The sequence below is a fragment of the Staurois parvus genome, unplaced genomic scaffold (assembly GCF_062004578.1).
Source record: "Staurois parvus isolate SC_StPar_1 unplaced genomic scaffold, SC_StPar_1.0 ptg000432l, whole genome shotgun sequence".
Classification (NCBI taxonomy): Eukaryota; Metazoa; Chordata; class Amphibia; order Anura; family Ranidae; genus Staurois; species Staurois parvus.
Genome location: NW_028318228.1, coordinates 5,601,531 through 5,620,540, shown reverse-complemented (window position 1 = coordinate 5,620,540; position 19,010 = coordinate 5,601,531). Strand labels below are relative to the sequence as shown.

The following is a 19,010-nucleotide window of genomic DNA, read 5'->3' as shown; positions in this document are numbered from 1 at the left end:
TTTCAGTTTCAGTTTTCTAGACAACTGCTTAGAAGAACCCATGGTGCTGATTGTTGGGGCAAGGTCAGATGAGTCTGGGCATTTAAAACCTTTGAGATTGACATCACCTGGTCTTCCCAACGATGATTGAGAACAATCCATGACACTGGCAGGTCTCAGCTTGGCAAAGGGGGCAGTGCATGCTATAAATTCTGCAGGGTGCCCAAACTTTTGCAGACGCCATTTTTTTGTTTTCTGTTATTTTGAAAGTGTAAATGATGGAAATAAAATCTAACTTTTCTTGACATATTATAAGAATGTCTAATCTGTAATTTGATGCCTTTTGGAGATTTTTCCATCGTTCCTTGGCTTCTTTATGCACATTAATACAAATTTTTAGCTGGGGTGCCCAAACTTTCGATCCCCACTGTATATAGTGCCAACAATTTATGCAACACTTTACATATTGTAAACTTCGGGGTTATCTAGCTCAGGTTTAGTGCTTCCCAACCAGCACAGTCCACCGCAGATATTGTTATTTAAGGGCTTGTTGGTCTACACTGTGTGTGCACAATTATTAGGCAACAGAGCATTTTGACCAAATAATAATTTTTATGCATATTGTCCAACTCTAAGCTGTATAAACTTGAATGCTTATTGGATTTAAGCATATCAGGTGATGTGTAATGAGGGAGGGTGTGGCCTAAGGAGATCAACACCCTATATCAAAGTGTGCATAATTATTAGGCAGCTTCTTTTCCTCAGGCAAAATGGGCCGAAAAAGAGATTTAACTGACTATGAAAAGTCAAAAATTCTAAAAAGTCTTTCAGAGCCATGCAGCACTCTTGAAATTGCTAAAATATTGGGGTGTGATCACAGAACCATCAAACCTTTTGTTGCAAAGAATCAACAGGGTCACAAGAAATGTGTTGAGAAAAAAAGATGCAAATAAACTGACAAAGATTTGAGAAGATACAAATGTGAAGCTACCAGGAACCCATTATCCTCCAGTGCTGTCTTATACCAAAACTGCAACCTACCTGGAGTTCCCAGTAGTACAAGGTGTTCACTGCTTAGAGACATGGCAAAGGTAAGAAAGGCTGAAACCTGGCCACCACTGAACAAGACATATAAGTTGAAATGTCAAGACTGGGTCAAGAAATATCTGAAGACAGATTTTTAAAAGGTTTTTTGCACTGATGAGATGAGAGCAACTCTTAAAGGACAAGATGGATGGGCCCATGGCTGGATCAGTAACAGGCACAGAGCTCCACTTCGACTCAGATGCCAGAAAAGTGGAAGTAGGGTACTGGTATGAGCTGGTATTAAAGATAAGCTAGTTGGACCGTTTTGGGTTGAATGTCAACTCAAATCCACTCCCAAACCTACTGCTAGTTTTTAGAAGACACTTTCTTCAAGTATTGGTACTGGAAAAAGTCTGCATCTTTCAAGGAGACCATATTATTTATGCAGAACAATGCTTCATCACATGCATCAAAGTACGCCACTGCTTGGCTAGCCAGTAAAGGCCTTAAAGAGTAATGACATGGCCCCCTTCCTCACCTGATCTAAACCCTATTGAGAACTTGTGGGTCTTTCTTAAATGGGAGATTTACGGTGAAGGAAAACTGTACACCTCTCTGGGAGGCTGTGGTTGCTTCTGCACAAAAAGGGTGTTCATGAACAAATCAAGAAAAAGACTGACTCCATGAATGGAAGGCTTATGACTGTTATTGAAAAGAAGGGTGGCTATATTGGTCACTGTTTTTTTTAAATGTCAGAAATGTTTTTTTGTACATTTTGAGCAATTTTGTTATGCTCACTTTTACAGATGAAAATAAACAAGTGAGATGGGAAAATCTTCATTTAGTTGCATTTTAATTCTGCACACTAATATTTGCCCAATTATTGTGCACACAGATATTCTTCTAAGAAATCCAAAACCTCACCTTTTACTTTCATAAATATTCAGGTTTGAGGTTTATAAACGTTTTGGATTGACCAAGAGCACTGTAATTCTTCAATAATTAAATTAATCCTCAAAAATACAACGTGCCTAATACCTGTGCACACAGTGTACTTTTATTTAAAAGAAAGTTCAAAAAAAAGTTGCAGAAAACATAATCCTTGGGTTTTCCTTGCAATGGGTTTTACCATCAGCACAAAATTAAATATCCGGCCTCTTGGCTCCTATCAGCAAAGAAATAGATATTCAGCCTCCTGGCTTACACATACAGCATTGCCACTCGGACCTTCCACTTCAAGCTCTCGTCTGTTTCCTACAGACCATTTTCTCACTAACACTGTCCACATAGCAGCCCCCTGCTCTTCTGGCCCTTAGGTTTGAGTCTCTGTCTATTCCAGTGCACACATGCAGCCCTCTCGCTTCTCCTTTGCACACACATGGACACCTCATTAGTATGGAACCCAGGACATTGGTCAGGTATCTACAAAAAGCCCAGCACACGCCTTACCAATTAGTGTGCTGATGGTTATGAAAACCAGGACTAGCGATTTCAGCCCACCCGGATCTCTAAAAAATCGCCGGGCTCCAGGTCTCCAAACAGAATTTTCCATACAATGAGAAAACTAAAAAGCGACCACCACTTATCTCCATACTGAACCAAAGGCATGCAAATGCTCAGATTGATGTACAGTGGGGATCGAAAGTTTGGGCACCCCAGCTAAAAATTTGTATTAGTGTGCATAAAGAAGTCAAGGAAAGATGGAAAAATCGCCAAAAGGCATCAAATTACAGATTAGACATTCTTATAATATGTCAACAAAAGTTAGATTTTATTTCCATCATTTACACTTTCAAAATAACAGAAAGCAAAAAAATGGCGTCTGCAAAAGTTTGGGCACCCTGCAGAGTTAATATCTTGTACTGCCCCCTTTGGCAAGTATCACAGCTTGTAAACACTTTTTGTAGCCAGCCAAGAGTCTTTCAATTCTTGTTTGAGGTATCTTTGCCCATTCTTCCTTACAAAAGTCTTTCAGTTCTTTGAGATTTCTGGGCTGTCTGTCACGCACTGCTCTTTTAGGGTGTATCCATAGATTTTCAATTATGTTGAGGTCAGGAGATTGTGAAAGCCATGGCAAAACCTTCAGTTTACGCCTCTTGATGTAATCCACCGTGGATTTCGAGGTGTGTTTAGGATCATTATCCATTTGTAGAAGCCATCCTCTCTTTAACTTCAGCTTTTTCACAGATGGCATCAAGTTACCATCCAAAATTTGCTGAAATTTTATTGAATCCATTTTTCCTTCTACTCGTGAGATGTTCCCTGTGCCACTGGCTGCAACACAACCCCAAAGCATGATTGATCCAACCCCATGCTTGACAGTTGGACAGAGGTTCTTTTCATTAAATTCTGTGCCCCTTCTTCTCCAAACGTACCTTTGCTCATTCCGGCCAAAAAGTTCAATTTTAACCTCATCGGTCCACAGAACTTGTTTCCAAAATGCATCAGGCTTGTCTATATGTTCATTTGCAAAGTTCAAACAATGATTTTTGTGGTGAGGACGTAGAAGAGGTTTTCTTCTGATGACTCTTCCATGAAGACCATATTTGTACAAGTATCTTTTTATAGTGGAATAGTGTACCACAACTCCAGTGTCTGCCAGATCTTTCTGGAGGGATCGTGCAGTCAAACGTGGGTTTTGAATTGTTTTTCTCACAATCCTGCGAGCTGTTCTGTCTGATATTTTTCTTGGTCTTCCAGATCTTGCTTTAACTTCCACTGTTCCTGATGACTGCCATTTCTTAATTACATTCCGAACAGAGGATATTGACATCTGAAAACGCTTTGCTATCTTCTTATAGCCTTCTCCAGCTTTGTGAGCGTCAACTATTTTTAGTTTCAGTTTTCTAGACAACTGCTTAGAAGAACCCATGGTGCTGATTGTTGGGGCAAGGTCAGATGAGTCTGGGCATTTAAAACCTTTGAGATTGACATCACCTGGTCTTTCCAGATGATGATTGAGAACAATCCATGACACTGGCAGGTCTCAGCTTGGCAAAGGGGGCAGTGCATGCTATAAATTCTGCAGGGTGCCCAAACTTTTGCAGACGCCATTTTTTTGTTTTCTGTTATTTTGAAAGTATAAATGATGGAAATAAAATCTAACTTTTGTTGACATATTATAAGAATGTCTAATCTGTAATTTGATGCCTTTTGGGGATTTTTCCATCTTTCCTTGGCTTCTTTATGCACATTAATACAAATTTTTAGCTGGGTTGTCCAAACTTTCGATCCCCACTGTATATTACTAGAGAGATTTTTTTTTTCTTGGGAGAGTGCATGTGATCAGCACAGGGCCGATCAGCACTGTCCATACAGAGGTCAGGGGATTTCCATCCTCCTAGAACAGAAAGAAAACTCCTCCTACAAGTTTTAGCTAGTGCTGGGCTGGACACAGATAGAAGCCACAAGACTGCTCTAACTCCTGATGAGAAAAGGTATTTAGAAGTTTATATTTACTAAAATAATTGCACTTCCATATTCTGTGTACCGTGGGAGGCCAGATATAGTGGGTGCAGGGTCCTGGGTTTAGTACCACTTTAAGTAAAACCCCTGGAGCCCCTCCCTGGTTGAGATTTCTGGGTTGACATAACTCTGGTGCACTACCACATTATATATATTTAACATTCAGATCAGTCCTGCCCTCAAGGAGCTTATGATCTAAGGTCCCTATCTCATTCCTACATACACATACTAGGGAAAATTTAGACAGGAGCCAAATAACCTACCAGCATGTCTTTGGAGTGTGGGAGGAACCCAGAGTACCCGGAGGAAACTCGTGCAGGCACAGTGAGCACATGCAAACTCCAGGCAGGATTAATGCCATGCTCTGGATTCGAACCGACAACCCCAGGGTTGTGAGGTGGAAGTGCTGACCTCTTACCCAATATACTGCCCAAGTGACATTTCTGCAGAGTTATACTCAGACTTGTAAAAAAAAACCTTTTATTTTTAAATGTTTAGATCTATTCCAAAAACTGTTATCTGCTGCTAGAAAGAATCCAAGCTTTCCCTGCATGCAGAGCTCCTGCTCCCCCTAACATTTCAATGTTGAAGAATCAACTAAGTCAGCCAGTCTCAGCCAGGGTTCTGTAGAACTCCAGAGGATGCCAGGGGTTCCCTGAACTGATTCTAATTGACTTTCCATTCAATGTTCCCTTCACATTTCAAGGTCCATCCGCACTTGGCAGAGGTTAGTCACGTGACAACAATTTAATTTTTAGATGACTGTAATGGTGGCATTCTAACTACCACTGTAAGGGGGGAATTTTGCCTACTAACCACCATATAAAGGGCATTTTTCTAATGACCCCTTATGGACTTATCTTAGCCGGGGTTCCCTGAGACCTGAAAATTATTTCAAGGGTTTCTTTTGGGGTGAAAATGTTGAGAAAGGCTGAACTAAATTTCCATAATGCCTATAAACAGTAGCTAATAGGATCTGTAATCTGATTTTCTGCTACTAACAACATGACTGTATAGTGAGTTAGCTGTGCTTACCTGTGTGTGGCTAAACACCTAATTCATGATGGATTTAGGAATCAACAACTAAGTGGGGGGCTTCTATCAATTAAAATTCTTGATTGAACCATATGTCACAACTTTTACTCCTTGGCAGGCCCAGACTGGCAATAGGGCACACCGGGCATTTGCCCAGTGGGCTGGGGCCGCATGTACTTAATGTGGGGCAAAACACAAAGCAGATGCAGCAGCTGAGCTGCCCCTCGTCTCAAGCCCGCGTTGCTCCTCGGTCTCTGCACTGCTGCTCAGTCAGTTATCCTCCTTCATGGCCATCAGAGCAGGGGGCAAGGGGGAAGCAGCTAGCAGTCAGCAGACCCTTGTGACTGTGAAGGGGGAGGAGCTGGAGGAGACCCCATCACTTGATGCCAAATAGGTGTCACTGCTGCCGCCACAGACACCACAGGGAGCCGGCCCAGCTTGAAGAAAAAGTGAGTGAGTGTCAGGCTGCCACTGCCACTGAACACTTTGTCAGGCTCCTCCCAACGGGATCTCTAGTGGTCCACAGCACGGGGTTTCCCAGGACGCAGAGTCTAAGTCCCAGTCTGCCTTTTCACCAGAGCCCCTGATGGTGGGGATGGACTTGGTGCGAGACTGGAACCAGGTCGCGTCCCTGGGCACCCCCGGCGGTGGCAGAGGGGTCCCGCTGAGGGTATGTGCCCGGGATGAGTCTGCTATGAAGGGGATGACAGACCCCGATCCGAGCGGGATGGATGGGATGACAGATCCCGATCCGAGCGGGATGGATGGACGACTGCTAGGAGTGAGCGAGGTCAGACTAGCCGGGTCGGTATCGTGCGGGCAGCGTGGTACAGGGGGAGCAAGCGGAGAATGGTCGGGGTCACAAGCCAGGTTCAGCAGGTAGCGGGCAGCGTGGTACCGAGGGTCAGGCAGAGGGATGGTCAGGAACGAGCCGGGGTCAGAGCAGGAGAGGGTCAGCGTAATCAGAACAGGCAGAGTTTGGCAACAAGGAAACGTACTAGCAGGAACACAGGAACAGGAACAAGACCTTGCAGCACTTTGGAAATGCACAGGGCAGATTTAAATAGGGCGCCCTGTGTTTCCATTGGTGCGGCCGCGATTGCTACTGCTCAAGCGCGGCCGCCGCCGCGATCTCTGTATTCGCTGGCCAGGAAGAATCGGCGATCTGCGCATGCGCGCGACGCTGAGCGGCCGGGATCCCTGACACACTTACTGTTAGAACAAATTGTAGGACAATTTGTATAGACTTGCTTGACTGGGTTGTCTCTTTGCTGGACTGGCCTGTCTCTTTGCTGGTTTGCACTGTCTCTTTGTTGGATTGGGCTGCCTCTTTGCTGGTTTGCGTTGTCTCTTTTCTGGACTGGTCTTTCTCTTTGCTGGAATGGGTTGTCTCTTTGCTGGATTCAGATGTCTCTTTGCTGGACGGGGATGGCTCTTTGTTGGATAGGGATGTCTCTTTGCTGGATTGGGTTATCTCTTTGCTAGACTGGGCTGTCGCTTTGCTGGACTGGGGTGTCTGTTTGCTGGATTGGGTTGTCTCCTTGCTGGACTGAGCTGTCTCTGCTGGACTAGGATGTCTCTTTGCTGGATTGGGATGTGTCTTTGTTGGATGGAGATGTGTCTTTGCTGGATGGAGATGTGTCTTTGCTGGAGTGGAATGTCTCTTTGCTGGAGTGGAATGTCTCTTTGCAGGACTGGGCTGGTCTCTTTGCAGGACTGGGCATGTCTCTTTGCTGGACTGGACTTGTCTCTTTGCTGGACTGAGCTGTCTCTTTGCTGCATTGGGATTTCTCTTTGCTGGACAGGGCTGCCTCTTTGCTGGGCTGGGCTGTCTCTTTGCTGGATGGGGCTGTCTCTTTTACTGGATTGGTTCATCTTTGTTGAATATATGGGAGGCACTGGGATTAGAGAGAAAGGGGAGGGGGGCATGACTGCAAGTGGCACTATGATAGGGGGCTGTGATTGCTAGGAGCACTGTGATATAAAGGGAACTACACTGTAAAGGGGCACTGTAATCAATACAGTGCCCTTTAACAGTTCAGTCCCCTTTATATTACAGTGCGGAGGGCCGACTCCATGAATTTTCCATCACCAACTGCTCCCGCGAACGCCCAACCCCTAATCCCCCCCACGGTCCCTGGAGAAATTGGTTGCTCAGTATAAAATGCCAAGGTCTTTTTTTGTCCCATTCCGGGCCTGCTCCTTGGTGTATGCAGTCTAACACAAGTCATATTTTTTGATAAAGTGAAGAAAGGGTAGAAACTTTGCCAAGTTTTTACTGCTGCCTGTGTCATATTTGGTAACTTTCTCCTATCTTCTATGCCAGTGATACCCTGCAATCCCTTGATGAAGTTGGTGTGGTAAGGACATAAAGGGGAAAAATGCCAAACCATTTGATCCCCCTTTTTTAATAGAAAACAAAGTTTCATTACTTTTTGTACTTCAGTTGCAGAGATTTCCCATCACTTCCTGTCAAAGTTTGAATGCTTTTCCATTGTATCCAAAATTAAAATACACAAACGCCCAATGGGCATAAAGGTAAATGTGGTGGATTAATGGTTATACTACTGATACATAAAATAACAATTATTTGCTAGATTTCATTTGTTGACTTTAGGAATTGCTTCATACTTAAACTCCATGTAACAGATCACAGACATGCACACACTTGTCACCTAATCTTTCTACTGTTTAGTCTATATTTTGTGTAAATCAAATGTAGGTGTTTTGTTTTTGTCTTTCAGTAGTTCTTCGGGGTCTTCATTAGATCACCCACCGCCATGCAACAGTGCTTGCGAATGTCACAATGACTCTTTCACTCCTGTGTGCGGTGCTGATGGTATAACCTACCTGTCTGCCTGCTTTGCTGGCTGCACAAATGTGGTAAGTTCTAGAAAGATTCTGTTGTACCGTGATATTAACGTGTAATCCCAGATTTGTAGGCAGGGTTCACTGACCCTTTCTAAAACATACAGACATCTAAATTGCCCAAAACTCTGTGCAGGTTGCAAATTAAAATAAAATAAAAAAAATACAATCCTGTCATGCCTGCTTTGTGCAGTGGATTTGTACAGAGTAACCCAGATCCTCTTCTTTTGAGTCCCCCGCCAGGGATCCTAGTTCATCCCCCTTACTGAGGGCCCCCAATAGCAAGCGTCTTGCTATGGATAAACTTGAGCAAGCTTGCTTCCGAGCCGCTCTCCTGTGAATGGGCAATGTCCATTCACACATAGAGTGGCTCCATCTCCCACCCCCCTGCCCCCTGCGCTATCCTCATTGACTCATTGGCTGTGATTGACAGTAGCAGGAGTCAATGGCTTCAACTGCTGAGAGTAAATGAGCAGAGTGAGATTCGGGAGAGCCGCGGCCCTCATGCACATCGTTGAATTGAGACAGGGCTAAGGTAAGTATAAGCATAGAACACATTAAGGTAAAAAACCCTCTGCCTTTAGAACCATTTGAAATTGCAGCCGAGGCTATTATCATTTGTTAATAACCAACCCCAAAGCAGGGATAAGGAAGAGCAAAACATCAAACTTCAAGCAAAATACATTTACAAAAACAGTATCTCCTTTTATTAAATTATATCCCCGTTTTGGGGTTGATTGATAGCAATATTCATGTTCAGGGTTGTTGGATGAGCAAGCACTGTTATAAGTTTAGATCTTATTTTTAGACTTAAAATAGAAGTTTGGGAATTAAAAAAAGGCATTCATACTCACCCAGGTGGATGTGACATCGTTCCCCATTTGCTTCTACACCAAGAACTGAATGATCAAAGACCGCTAATGCTCAGTTCTCAGTCTTCAGTGAGCAGAGAGCTTGTGACTGTTATTCACCTGCTCTCTGCTCTGCCCCTCCAGCATTCACTGGAGCACTAGGCTGGGTGGGAGCGGCTGGCTCAGGCTGTCAGCAGCACACTGAGAGGCTAAGCTGGTCATTAAAGCCATTTAAGCCATTAAAGTTGGGATCTCTCCAGAGCTTAGACCAGCTTAGTGACATCAGCCGGCAGCAGACTTTAGCCTACTGTCAGCTCAATACAGGTCACAGGAGTGCACTCCTATGACCCACAGGAGAAGTTGGTCCAAAAGAGTGGTAGACCCAGGTTTTGGTCTGTTATAATCGGTACAGACTAGGGCACTTCAATCATGTTTTTGTGCATCAAAAGTCTTTCCTTGACTCCATATGCAGCATGGGCAGCCTACTTGTGGGCTCAGAAGCATTTGCACTCATTCTTCCTAATGTAGTTTATCTAGTGTTGTGGTACATAGTAGACCTTGTCTGCAATAATTCCACCCATCCCATGCATTATTAATGGGCTGTAACGCAGAGATAGTTCTGAGGTCCAAGGAACACTGACTATGACCTACAGTACTAGTCAATACCTTCCAGTTGTTAAGGGAAACCATACCCTAGAATGCAATCTTTCTTTGCATTGAAGCCTATCTTTATCAGGGTAGAGTGATGGCCCAAATTTTTAACCACAGACTTCAGGTAATGACAGCGGTTGCTCAGTAAAGAAACCTAGTTTTGTCACTGTAGTATCATATGCAGTTGTAAGTAGAGGTGAGGGATATAAGGGAAGAGAGGGACAAAATCCAATGAACACAACATGTATTCTTATTAGCTGTTAATTTATATATATATAGAGAGAGAGAGAGAGAGAGAGAGAGAGAGAGAGAGAGAGAGAGAGTTGTGTTCAAAATAATAGCCGTGTGTTGAAAAAAGTGAATAAAGCTCAAAATCCTTCTAATAGCTTTTATTTCCATACACACAAATGTATTGGGAACACGACACATTCTATTCCAAATCAAAACATGAAGAAAAATAGATCACATTTGTGTTGTTCCTCTAAAAAAATTGAAGAAAAGTGAATATTAGACTGTTCAAAAAAATAGCAGTGTTTGTATTCTTCTTTACAAACTCAAACATTCACTATATAAACTGAAAAATGTTTGAAGATTTTGCTTTCCTTTGAATCGCTTAATTAATATTTTGTTGTATAAGGACTGTTTCTGAGAACTGCTGTACATCTGTGTTGCATGGAGTCAACCAACTTCTGGCACCTGTGATCAGGTATTCCAGCCCGGGATGATTGGACTACATTCCACAGTTCTCTATTTCTTGGTTTTTGCCTCAGAAACTGCATTTTTTATATCACCCCACAAGTTTTCTATTGGATTAAGATCCGGGGGTTTTGGGCTGGCCACTCCATAACGTCAATCTTGTTTGTCTGGAACCAAGATGTTGCACGTTTACTGGTGTGTTTGGGGTCGTTGTCTTGTTGGAACACCCATTTCAAGGGCATTTCCTCTTCAGCATAAGGCAGCATGACCTCTTCAAGTATTCTGATGTATTCAAACTGATCCATGATCCCTGGTATGCGATAAATAGGCCCAACACCGTAGTATGAGAAACATCCTCATATCATGATGCTTGCACCAACATGCTTCACTGTCTTCACAGTGTACTGTGGCTTGAATTCAGTGTTTGGGGGTCGTCTGACAAACTGTCTCCGGCCACTAGACCCAAAAAGAACAATCTTACTTTCATCAGTCCACAAAATGTTGCGCCATTTCTCTTTAGGCCAGTCAGTGTGCTCTTTGGCAAATTGTAACCTCTTCAGCAAATGTCTTTTTTCCAACAGTGGGACTTTGCGGGGGCTTCTTGCAGATAGCTTGGCTTCACATAGGCGTCTTCTAATTGTAACAGTACTCACAGGTAACTTTATACCTTCTTTCATCTTCCTGGAGCTGATTGTTGGCTGAGTCCTTGCCATTTTGGCTATTCTTCTATCCATTCGAATGGTAGTTTTTCGCTTTCTTCCACGTCTTTCAGGTTTTGATTGCCATTTTAAAGCATTTGCGATCATTTTAGCTGAGCAGCCTATCATTTTCTGCACTTCTTTATATGTTTTCCCTTCTCCAATCAACTTTTTAATCAAGGTACGCTGTTCTTCTGAACAATGTCTGGAATGACCCATTTTCCTCAGAATTTCAGAGAGAAATGCACTGTAACCAGCATGTACAACATTTGCTGCCTTCCTTCCTTAAATAAGGGCAACAATTGCTACCTGTTTTTCAAAGAATGAATGACCTCACTAATAGAACTCCACACTGCTATTATTTTGAACATGCCCCTTTCAATTAGTGATTCAATGACACAGAATCAGCAGCATGCATGTCATGACTGTTGGGTCTGTTGGATTTCTATTACTCTACTACACCTGCTAGTAAATTATTTGCCATGTAGAAATATAATTTCTACCAAAAACAGTGATTGATCCGGTTAGTGATGTCTGACTGCTATTATTTTGAACACAACTGTGTGTGTGTGTGTGTGTATATATATATATATATATATATATATATATATATATATATATATACACACATTTTTTTATTAATTTATTTATTTATTTTAAGAACAGTAAACTACCTTTTTGTTTATTCTTGCAATGTAAGATATTTTCTATGGTACAAATAGCTCATTTTAAACACAGCATTAACCCTGGAAAGCAATTTCCTGCTTCCCAAGTCTTTGTCCTATTGAGACAATTACAGACTGGGAATAAAATGCATGCTGATTCATTGATAATTCTCTCATCTCCTATTCATTAAGAACAGGCTATTTGCCTGCACGGTACACACTTATTCCTCTCACTGTTAATGCGGATACAATTTACTGGCTCCTCATTACTAAGCTAAGAGAAAAATTGGAAGGTGAGTTGAATATTATGGTCAAGTGGCACAAGACTAAATTAGCTCAGCATTAGCCAAGATTGTAATACTGGGGATAGCCTAGCAAATCCCCCGGAGCACAAGCAAAGTAAGTGTTTTGTCTATGATGGTGTCTGGCTGAAAAAAAAATGTTTCTGTGCTCTATAGCAAAGCACTGCTGAAGGCAATCTATACTAGTCCCTAGCAACTAATCAGGGTTTACTGAAAGATCAAAGTAAAGCTGCTGATAGATAGATTGAAATTTGGACAGTGGAGGAATTTTGATCTACCTATGGTCATTCCTGATCGAATGATTTACTTCTCTTAAATGGGACTGTTGGAAATTTTTCTTTAAATCAACGCCTGCAGCCAAGTAGCTGAACAGCAGATCAGTGTACTCTGATTGTAGAGGAGTACCCACTGTGAAAATACAATAGCGCAGCATGGAGGATTCTTCCATCCACCTTGCTTGTGTGGATGGTGCAATCCATTTGTTTTTGGGTTTTTTTTAACAGAAAGAAAAAGTTCCATCTACGACCAGCACAAGATGAATTCTGGTTGGTCATTGTGGTTATTGGGGCCTTCCTAAATAAGTCTGTTTCTGTTCTATACAGACAAAATCAAAAGTGGATTGTAGTGAGCGCTCTTAAATTAGTGTAGCAGCTAGAACACTTAAGGCAACCACAATGCCTTTAAATGCAGAGTATAAACGTAAATAATATAGTGCAGCGCTTAAAGATAAACCAAAAAATTCCAGCAAAAAACAGCAATAAAGCAGAAAAATAAAAGTCAATTAAATATCTGTGGTGCTCTCTAAAGTGGTGAAAATCTCCAGAGCTTCTAGAACAGTGGTGCTTAACCTTTTTGGAGGTACTAAACCCCACCAGTTTCATATGCGCATTCACCGAACCCTTCTTAATTGGAAAAATAAAATATGATTTTTAAAATTCAAAACATAGGTATATATTTATACATAGGTGCACAAAATGAACAAAACCATTAAGAACAAAGAACAAAACCATTAAAACATGATTTTCACACAAAAACAAAATAATGAATATTTACCGCAAATCAGTGTGACTTCTGCTGTTGTCTTTCAGAGGCCAGTTCAGAAATGCGCGGCATTACCTTGGCAAGTGCCACTCTCATGTCATTTTCGCAACAAAGTCTGTTCCTTTTCTTCGTCTTTATGTCCAGCATCCTCGAAAAGGATTGCTCGCAAAGATATGTTGTAACAAACGGTATGAAAATTCATCCCCCATAGTAATTCATCCCCCATATAGTAATTCATCCCCCATATAGTAATTCATCCCCCATAGTAATTCATCCCCCATATAGTAATTCATCCCCCATATAGTAATTCATCCCCCATAGTAATTCATCCCTCATAGTAATTCATCCCCCATATAGTAATTCATCCCCCATATAGTAATTCATCCCCCATAGTAATTCATCCCCCCATATAGTAATTCATCCCCCATATAGTAATTCATCCCCCCTATAGTAATTCCTTCCCCATATAGTAATTCATCCCCCATATAGTAATTCATCCCCCATAGTAATTCATCCCCCATATAGTAATTCATCCCCCATAGTAATTCATCCCCCATATAGTAATTCATCCCCCATATAGTAATTCATCCCCCATATAATAATTCATCCCCCATATAGTTATTCATCCCCCATATAGTAATACATCCCCCATATAGTAATACATCCCCCATATAGTAATTCACCCCCCATATAGTAATTCATCCCCCCTATAGTAATTCATTCCCCATATTAATTCATCCCCCATATTAAGTCCCCAAGTCCCTCCTGTGTCAATTCACTTACCTTTGCTCCGCGCGTTCCTCTCGCTGTATTCCCGCGCCGTTCCGGTCTTCAGGGCGGACTGTGAGAGGAGCCTAGCTCCTCTCACGTTCGTCACGCTGCCCCGCCTACACACATCCTGACAGCCAATCACTGGCTATCAGGATGTGAGTGGCAGCGAGACTGGCCAATCATTGCATTTGAGTCCCTGCCGCCCGAGAGGAGGGAGGGGAGCGGGCGCCCGGCACACAAGAGCCGCGGCTTGCCGACCACTGGGCTGAGCGATGTTGCGTGACCACCTGCAGCCAATGATGGACAAGCGGGGCATGTCATCACAAATCATATGAGTCGGGTGTGGGTCACCTCCGCCGAACCCCCGAGACTGACTCACCGAACCCCTGGGGTTCGATCGAACCCAGGTTAAGAACCACTGTTCTAGAAGGATGCCCACCACCTGGTCCTGGATTTATCTTCAAGGATGGCTATTCCTATATGCGCATAATCCATGCGTTTCTGGTGAGTGCGCACTTCTATCATTTGAGGCAGACAAGCTCTGGAGATTTTCACCACTTTAGAGAGCACCACGGATATTTAATTGACTTTTATTTTTCTGCTTTATTGCTGTTCCTTGCTGGAATTTTTTGGTTTATCTTTAAGCGCTGCACTATATTATTTACGTTTATACTCTGTTTCTGTTCTGCTCATTGAAGAATACAGGAAAGATTGGTAAATCTTGACCACTGGCAAAAAACCCACCAGTTTTTTGTGCCGGTGGTTAAATCGATTGATCTTCGCTGGGTCAATCAAAGAGAGGTATGTCTTCCGCCAGTTCTAAGGGTAAGAAATGAATGATCAAACACCGCTGATCGCTCAGTTCTCCCTGCCGCTCTGAGCAGAGAGTCGGGACTGTCCGTCTCCAGCTCTCTGCTTTGCCCCTCCAGCGCTCACTGGAGCTCTGGGCTGTGGAGGAGTAGGAAGGGCTGGCTCAGGCTCTCAGTGGCTCTTTGAGAGGCTGAGCCAGGTGTCGGCTTAGGCATTTGTGTGGATCCGACAATTTGGTCGTGATCTTTCTCCAGCCTGGACCGGCTGAGTTATGTCAGCTGAGAGCAGACTGTAGCCTGCTTTCAGATGAAAACAGGTCACAGGAGTGCAGAACGAACTGCACTCCTGTGATCCACAGGAGAAGTTCAGCCAAATGAGCTGTCCTTTTCTGCTTTCAATTAGTGCAGAGAAAATGATTTTACAGTGAGTACGAAAATCACATTATTTCTTTCATCTTGCACACTATATAGTCTTAATGTGTCCAATATATGATATCGTGTTACTAGCCCCATTACCCAGGCATGGCATGGAATCCTAAAAATGGCTCAAAGCAACATCATTTCATTAACCTCAGGCCATGTAAGCTTTAGTGCTGTTCTAAATAGTGTGCTAAATGCTTTCACAGCATTTGGTAGATGGATACCTTTAGGCAAAAGCATTCTGGATCCCCATCAAGACTTGCCGCTCTTGGCTTCCCAGGTTTGATAATTAGCCAAAAATATATAATTTATCATCAGCCAGGATTAATCGATGGAAATAACATCTATAGCAAAAGAGCATCTTTTATGATTGTAAAAAAAGGGGTCAGGAGGAGAAATGGGGCAGAGCTGAGCCAGTTATAGTATGTCAAAACCAAAGAACAGCAATGTAATCTATTGCATTTTACCAGCCTGTAGATGTGGGGGTTGCATTTGTTTTTTATTTCCAGATGTTTTTCCTTTGATGTTTAAGGACATTCTGGAGATCCTGCCAGTAACACAAATTTCCTGTCCTGGGATGACAACGTGTTCACTGTTCTCTATCTATGAAGGAGCAGTGTTATCAAGCTGGATCAAGAAGTGTTTTGGGGTTACAGAACAGCCCCCCTCCGTATTTTATAACAATGGAATAGTGTCCTGTAGTCCATGCAGGTGGTGGACTGGGCAGGGTTGATAAGACTCCATGGGATTTCAGTACAGCACAGGACTTTTGTCAGCTCACTAGAGGAAGTTGGAGCTCACTGGATTTGTGGCAGAATAACGGTAATTTTTTTACAGGAACAGATATACCAAAACACGCTCGATATAACAAATCAAACGGGGGCAAATGAGACATTTATTACCTTTAGGGCTTGTTTACTTTAAAATGCCACATTCTAAAGCTAAAGCACTCTGCCAATCAAAGCCCCTGTCACTATATAAAATGGTAAGCGTACAGTCCTGTTTCCACATTGCATTTGCTTTGCTTTTTTGGTTCTTCAAAGAGTCTCCAAAGCCTCCATAGAAAACTATGACAAAGCTCGCTAACAGCACCTGCAGCTTTTAACCACTTCCAGACCGGACACTTTTACCCCCTTCCTGACCAGGGCAATTTTCAGCTTTCAGCGCTGTCACACTTTGAATGACAATTGCACTGTCATGCAACACTGTACCCAAATTAATTTTTTACCATTTTTTTGAGACAGATAAAGCTTTATTTTGGTGGTATTTATTCACCGCTGGGATTTTTATTTTTTTTGCTATGTAAATGAAAATGTCCAAAACATTTTTAAAAAAGTGTTTTTTTAATAAAATTTTGCAAATAAATAATATTTCATCATAAATCTTTGCCAAAATTTATTCCGTTATCTTTTTAGTAAAAAAAAAAATCCAAATTAGTTTAGAACCAAAAATTATAATTTTTAAATATTTTTTTTTACATTTTTATTTTATTTTTTTATATTATTATTTTTTTTTTTTTTTAACATACTGTCACCCTAGCAGTACAGTGTCACCATGGTGACACTGTACTACTTGTGGGGGGTGATGAAGATTTTTTTTTTTTTTTTACACTGATTGCTTTTACACCCATATAGGGTGTAAAAGCAATCATTTCTCTTTCTCTCTGTGTGCATTCTTGCACTCATTGAGAAGTACAGAGTGAGCTGTGATTGGTCACAGCTTGTCACATGGTACAAGGCTTTTGTGAATAGCCTTGTACCATGTGACCTCTGTGATCATTCACAGATTTCACACGTAGTAAGCAATGATGTCACAAGTGTCATTTTGCTTACTACTTTGCATGTGATCACTGATTGGCCAATCAGTGATCACATGATCGGGACCTCGTACAGAGGTCCCGTCTGACGATCGGTGTTTCACTGTGTCCGGAGGACACAGCGGGCACCGGATCGCGGTGCTGCGCGCTCAGAGGGGGCGCGCACAAGCAGGGTGCGTGAAGGCCGTTTATAAACGGCCACCCGACCCTGCACTGCCACCGTCCGGCCGTTTATATGCAACGGCCGGTCGGGAAGTGGTTAAGGGGCTTTTATTCAGCATTAGCTCTGCTTTGTTTTGAAGATATTGCAGGTATGAGAGATCCCAAGATGCACTGGAAAAACCAACAAGCAAACCAGAATGATGTCATTTTTTTTAGCAGTTAACAGCATACAGTTATTCTTCCTTTTGGGATAAAGGTTTTACATAAACAATTAATATCTGATCATGGTAAGCACCCCTGTCCGTGGAAAATGGTTTGTTTCAACCGTCTAAATGCTTCATCTGCAAGACAGCTTGGTCTATTGGAAAAACAAACTTATTGGCCAGATTACCAGGTGAAAATAAAAGATAGAAAGCCTAAAAAAGAAAACTAATGCAGCTATCACATCTAAGAATTGAAAAGCTGTAAAATAATGAATGTTTGCTTTTGGATTTAATACCGCTTTAACACTGAGTCACTCTTTAAATTCCCAAAGCTGCAGATAATAACAGCGTGTGTTCAGTATATCATATATTAGTGTCGCGCATATACCCCTATATCCTTATATACATCAAAACATCCAGAACGTGATAATTAAACACTTGAGAATACAATAATTACAACGTAAAAGTCCTTCTTATGTGATTTTATCCGTGCATATATGATTTATTCCCAAACAGGTGCTCTTTATTCCTTATATTCACATTTATTTTTAAAGGTGCTCCTCCACCAGAGACATACATATATACTCTCACCTCCTTATATGACCCAAATTGCATAGATCAAATACCGCCTTTCCCTTTTAACATGGGTAGGTATATTGTATGGTTGGCTCCACTCTCTTCCTCACTTTGCAGACGATCTCGTCTCCTCTTTATCCCACATATCCTTCACGTATGTAAACAGAAACGTTCCTTAGACCCAGTCTCTCCAGGCAGTATGGTCAGCTGCTGACTTGGCACCATGAACAGGCAGCTTAACTCTTCAATAAGACACAGATGAGGAATCCAACACAATTTTGCTTCAGCTAATTGCAGTGCAGAGAATATTTTTCCAGTCTTTTGAAGTGTAAGAAGACAATGACTTTCCTAAGCCCTGCCTCTGTGAATAACAAACACTGACTGAGGAACATGGAACTCCTATGGAAGTTCCATGTTCCTCAGTCAGTGTTTGTTATTCATAAATCATATATGCACGGATAAAATCACATATGAAGGACTTACGTTGTAATTATCGTATTCACAAGTGTTTAATTATCACATGTTCTGGATGTTTTGATGTATATAAGGATATAGGGGTATATGCTCGGCACTAATATATGATATACCTATTTGTGTGTGGAAACGCATGTAAGTGTCAGCAGCACTGGTATACACAGGAGGTTGGGGACTTTTTTCCTTTACAAAGGATTTTATTTTTTAAGAAATAGCCTGCAAAAATGACATTACAGCATCAAGTAGAATATACAACAGAAACAAGGCACGTCTGTAGTATTCATTCAAAAGATACAATCATGTAAGGTAAAAAGAGAGAAAAGAAATTAAGTACATGAGAGAAATAATAGGGAGGTAGGCAGAGCAATATTGCTACCAACAGAGTAACAATCAATCAATCAATCAAATCATGAGTGGTCATTAGTCATATAGTAAATGCCTATGAGTTTTCCAAATTTCCCATTTTCTGTCAAATAATTGCATCTTATCCAATAATGTATAA

At 41.9% G+C, this 19,010-nt stretch overlaps 1 protein-coding gene across 2 annotated transcripts in view; it reads left to right on the top strand.

Moving 5' to 3' along the window:
• Positions 1-19,010, top strand: part of SLCO3A1 (solute carrier organic anion transporter family member 3A1) — a 476,664-nt gene that overhangs the window by 394,115 nt on the left and 63,539 nt on the right. For both annotated transcript variants that reach the window (XM_089687650.1, XM_089687651.1), the window contains exon 7: positions 8,250-8,388. In XM_089687650.1, coding sequence (XP_089543776.1) covers positions 8,250-8,388 — 139 coding nt within the window. The remainder of the gene's footprint in view (positions 1-8,249; positions 8,389-19,010) is intronic.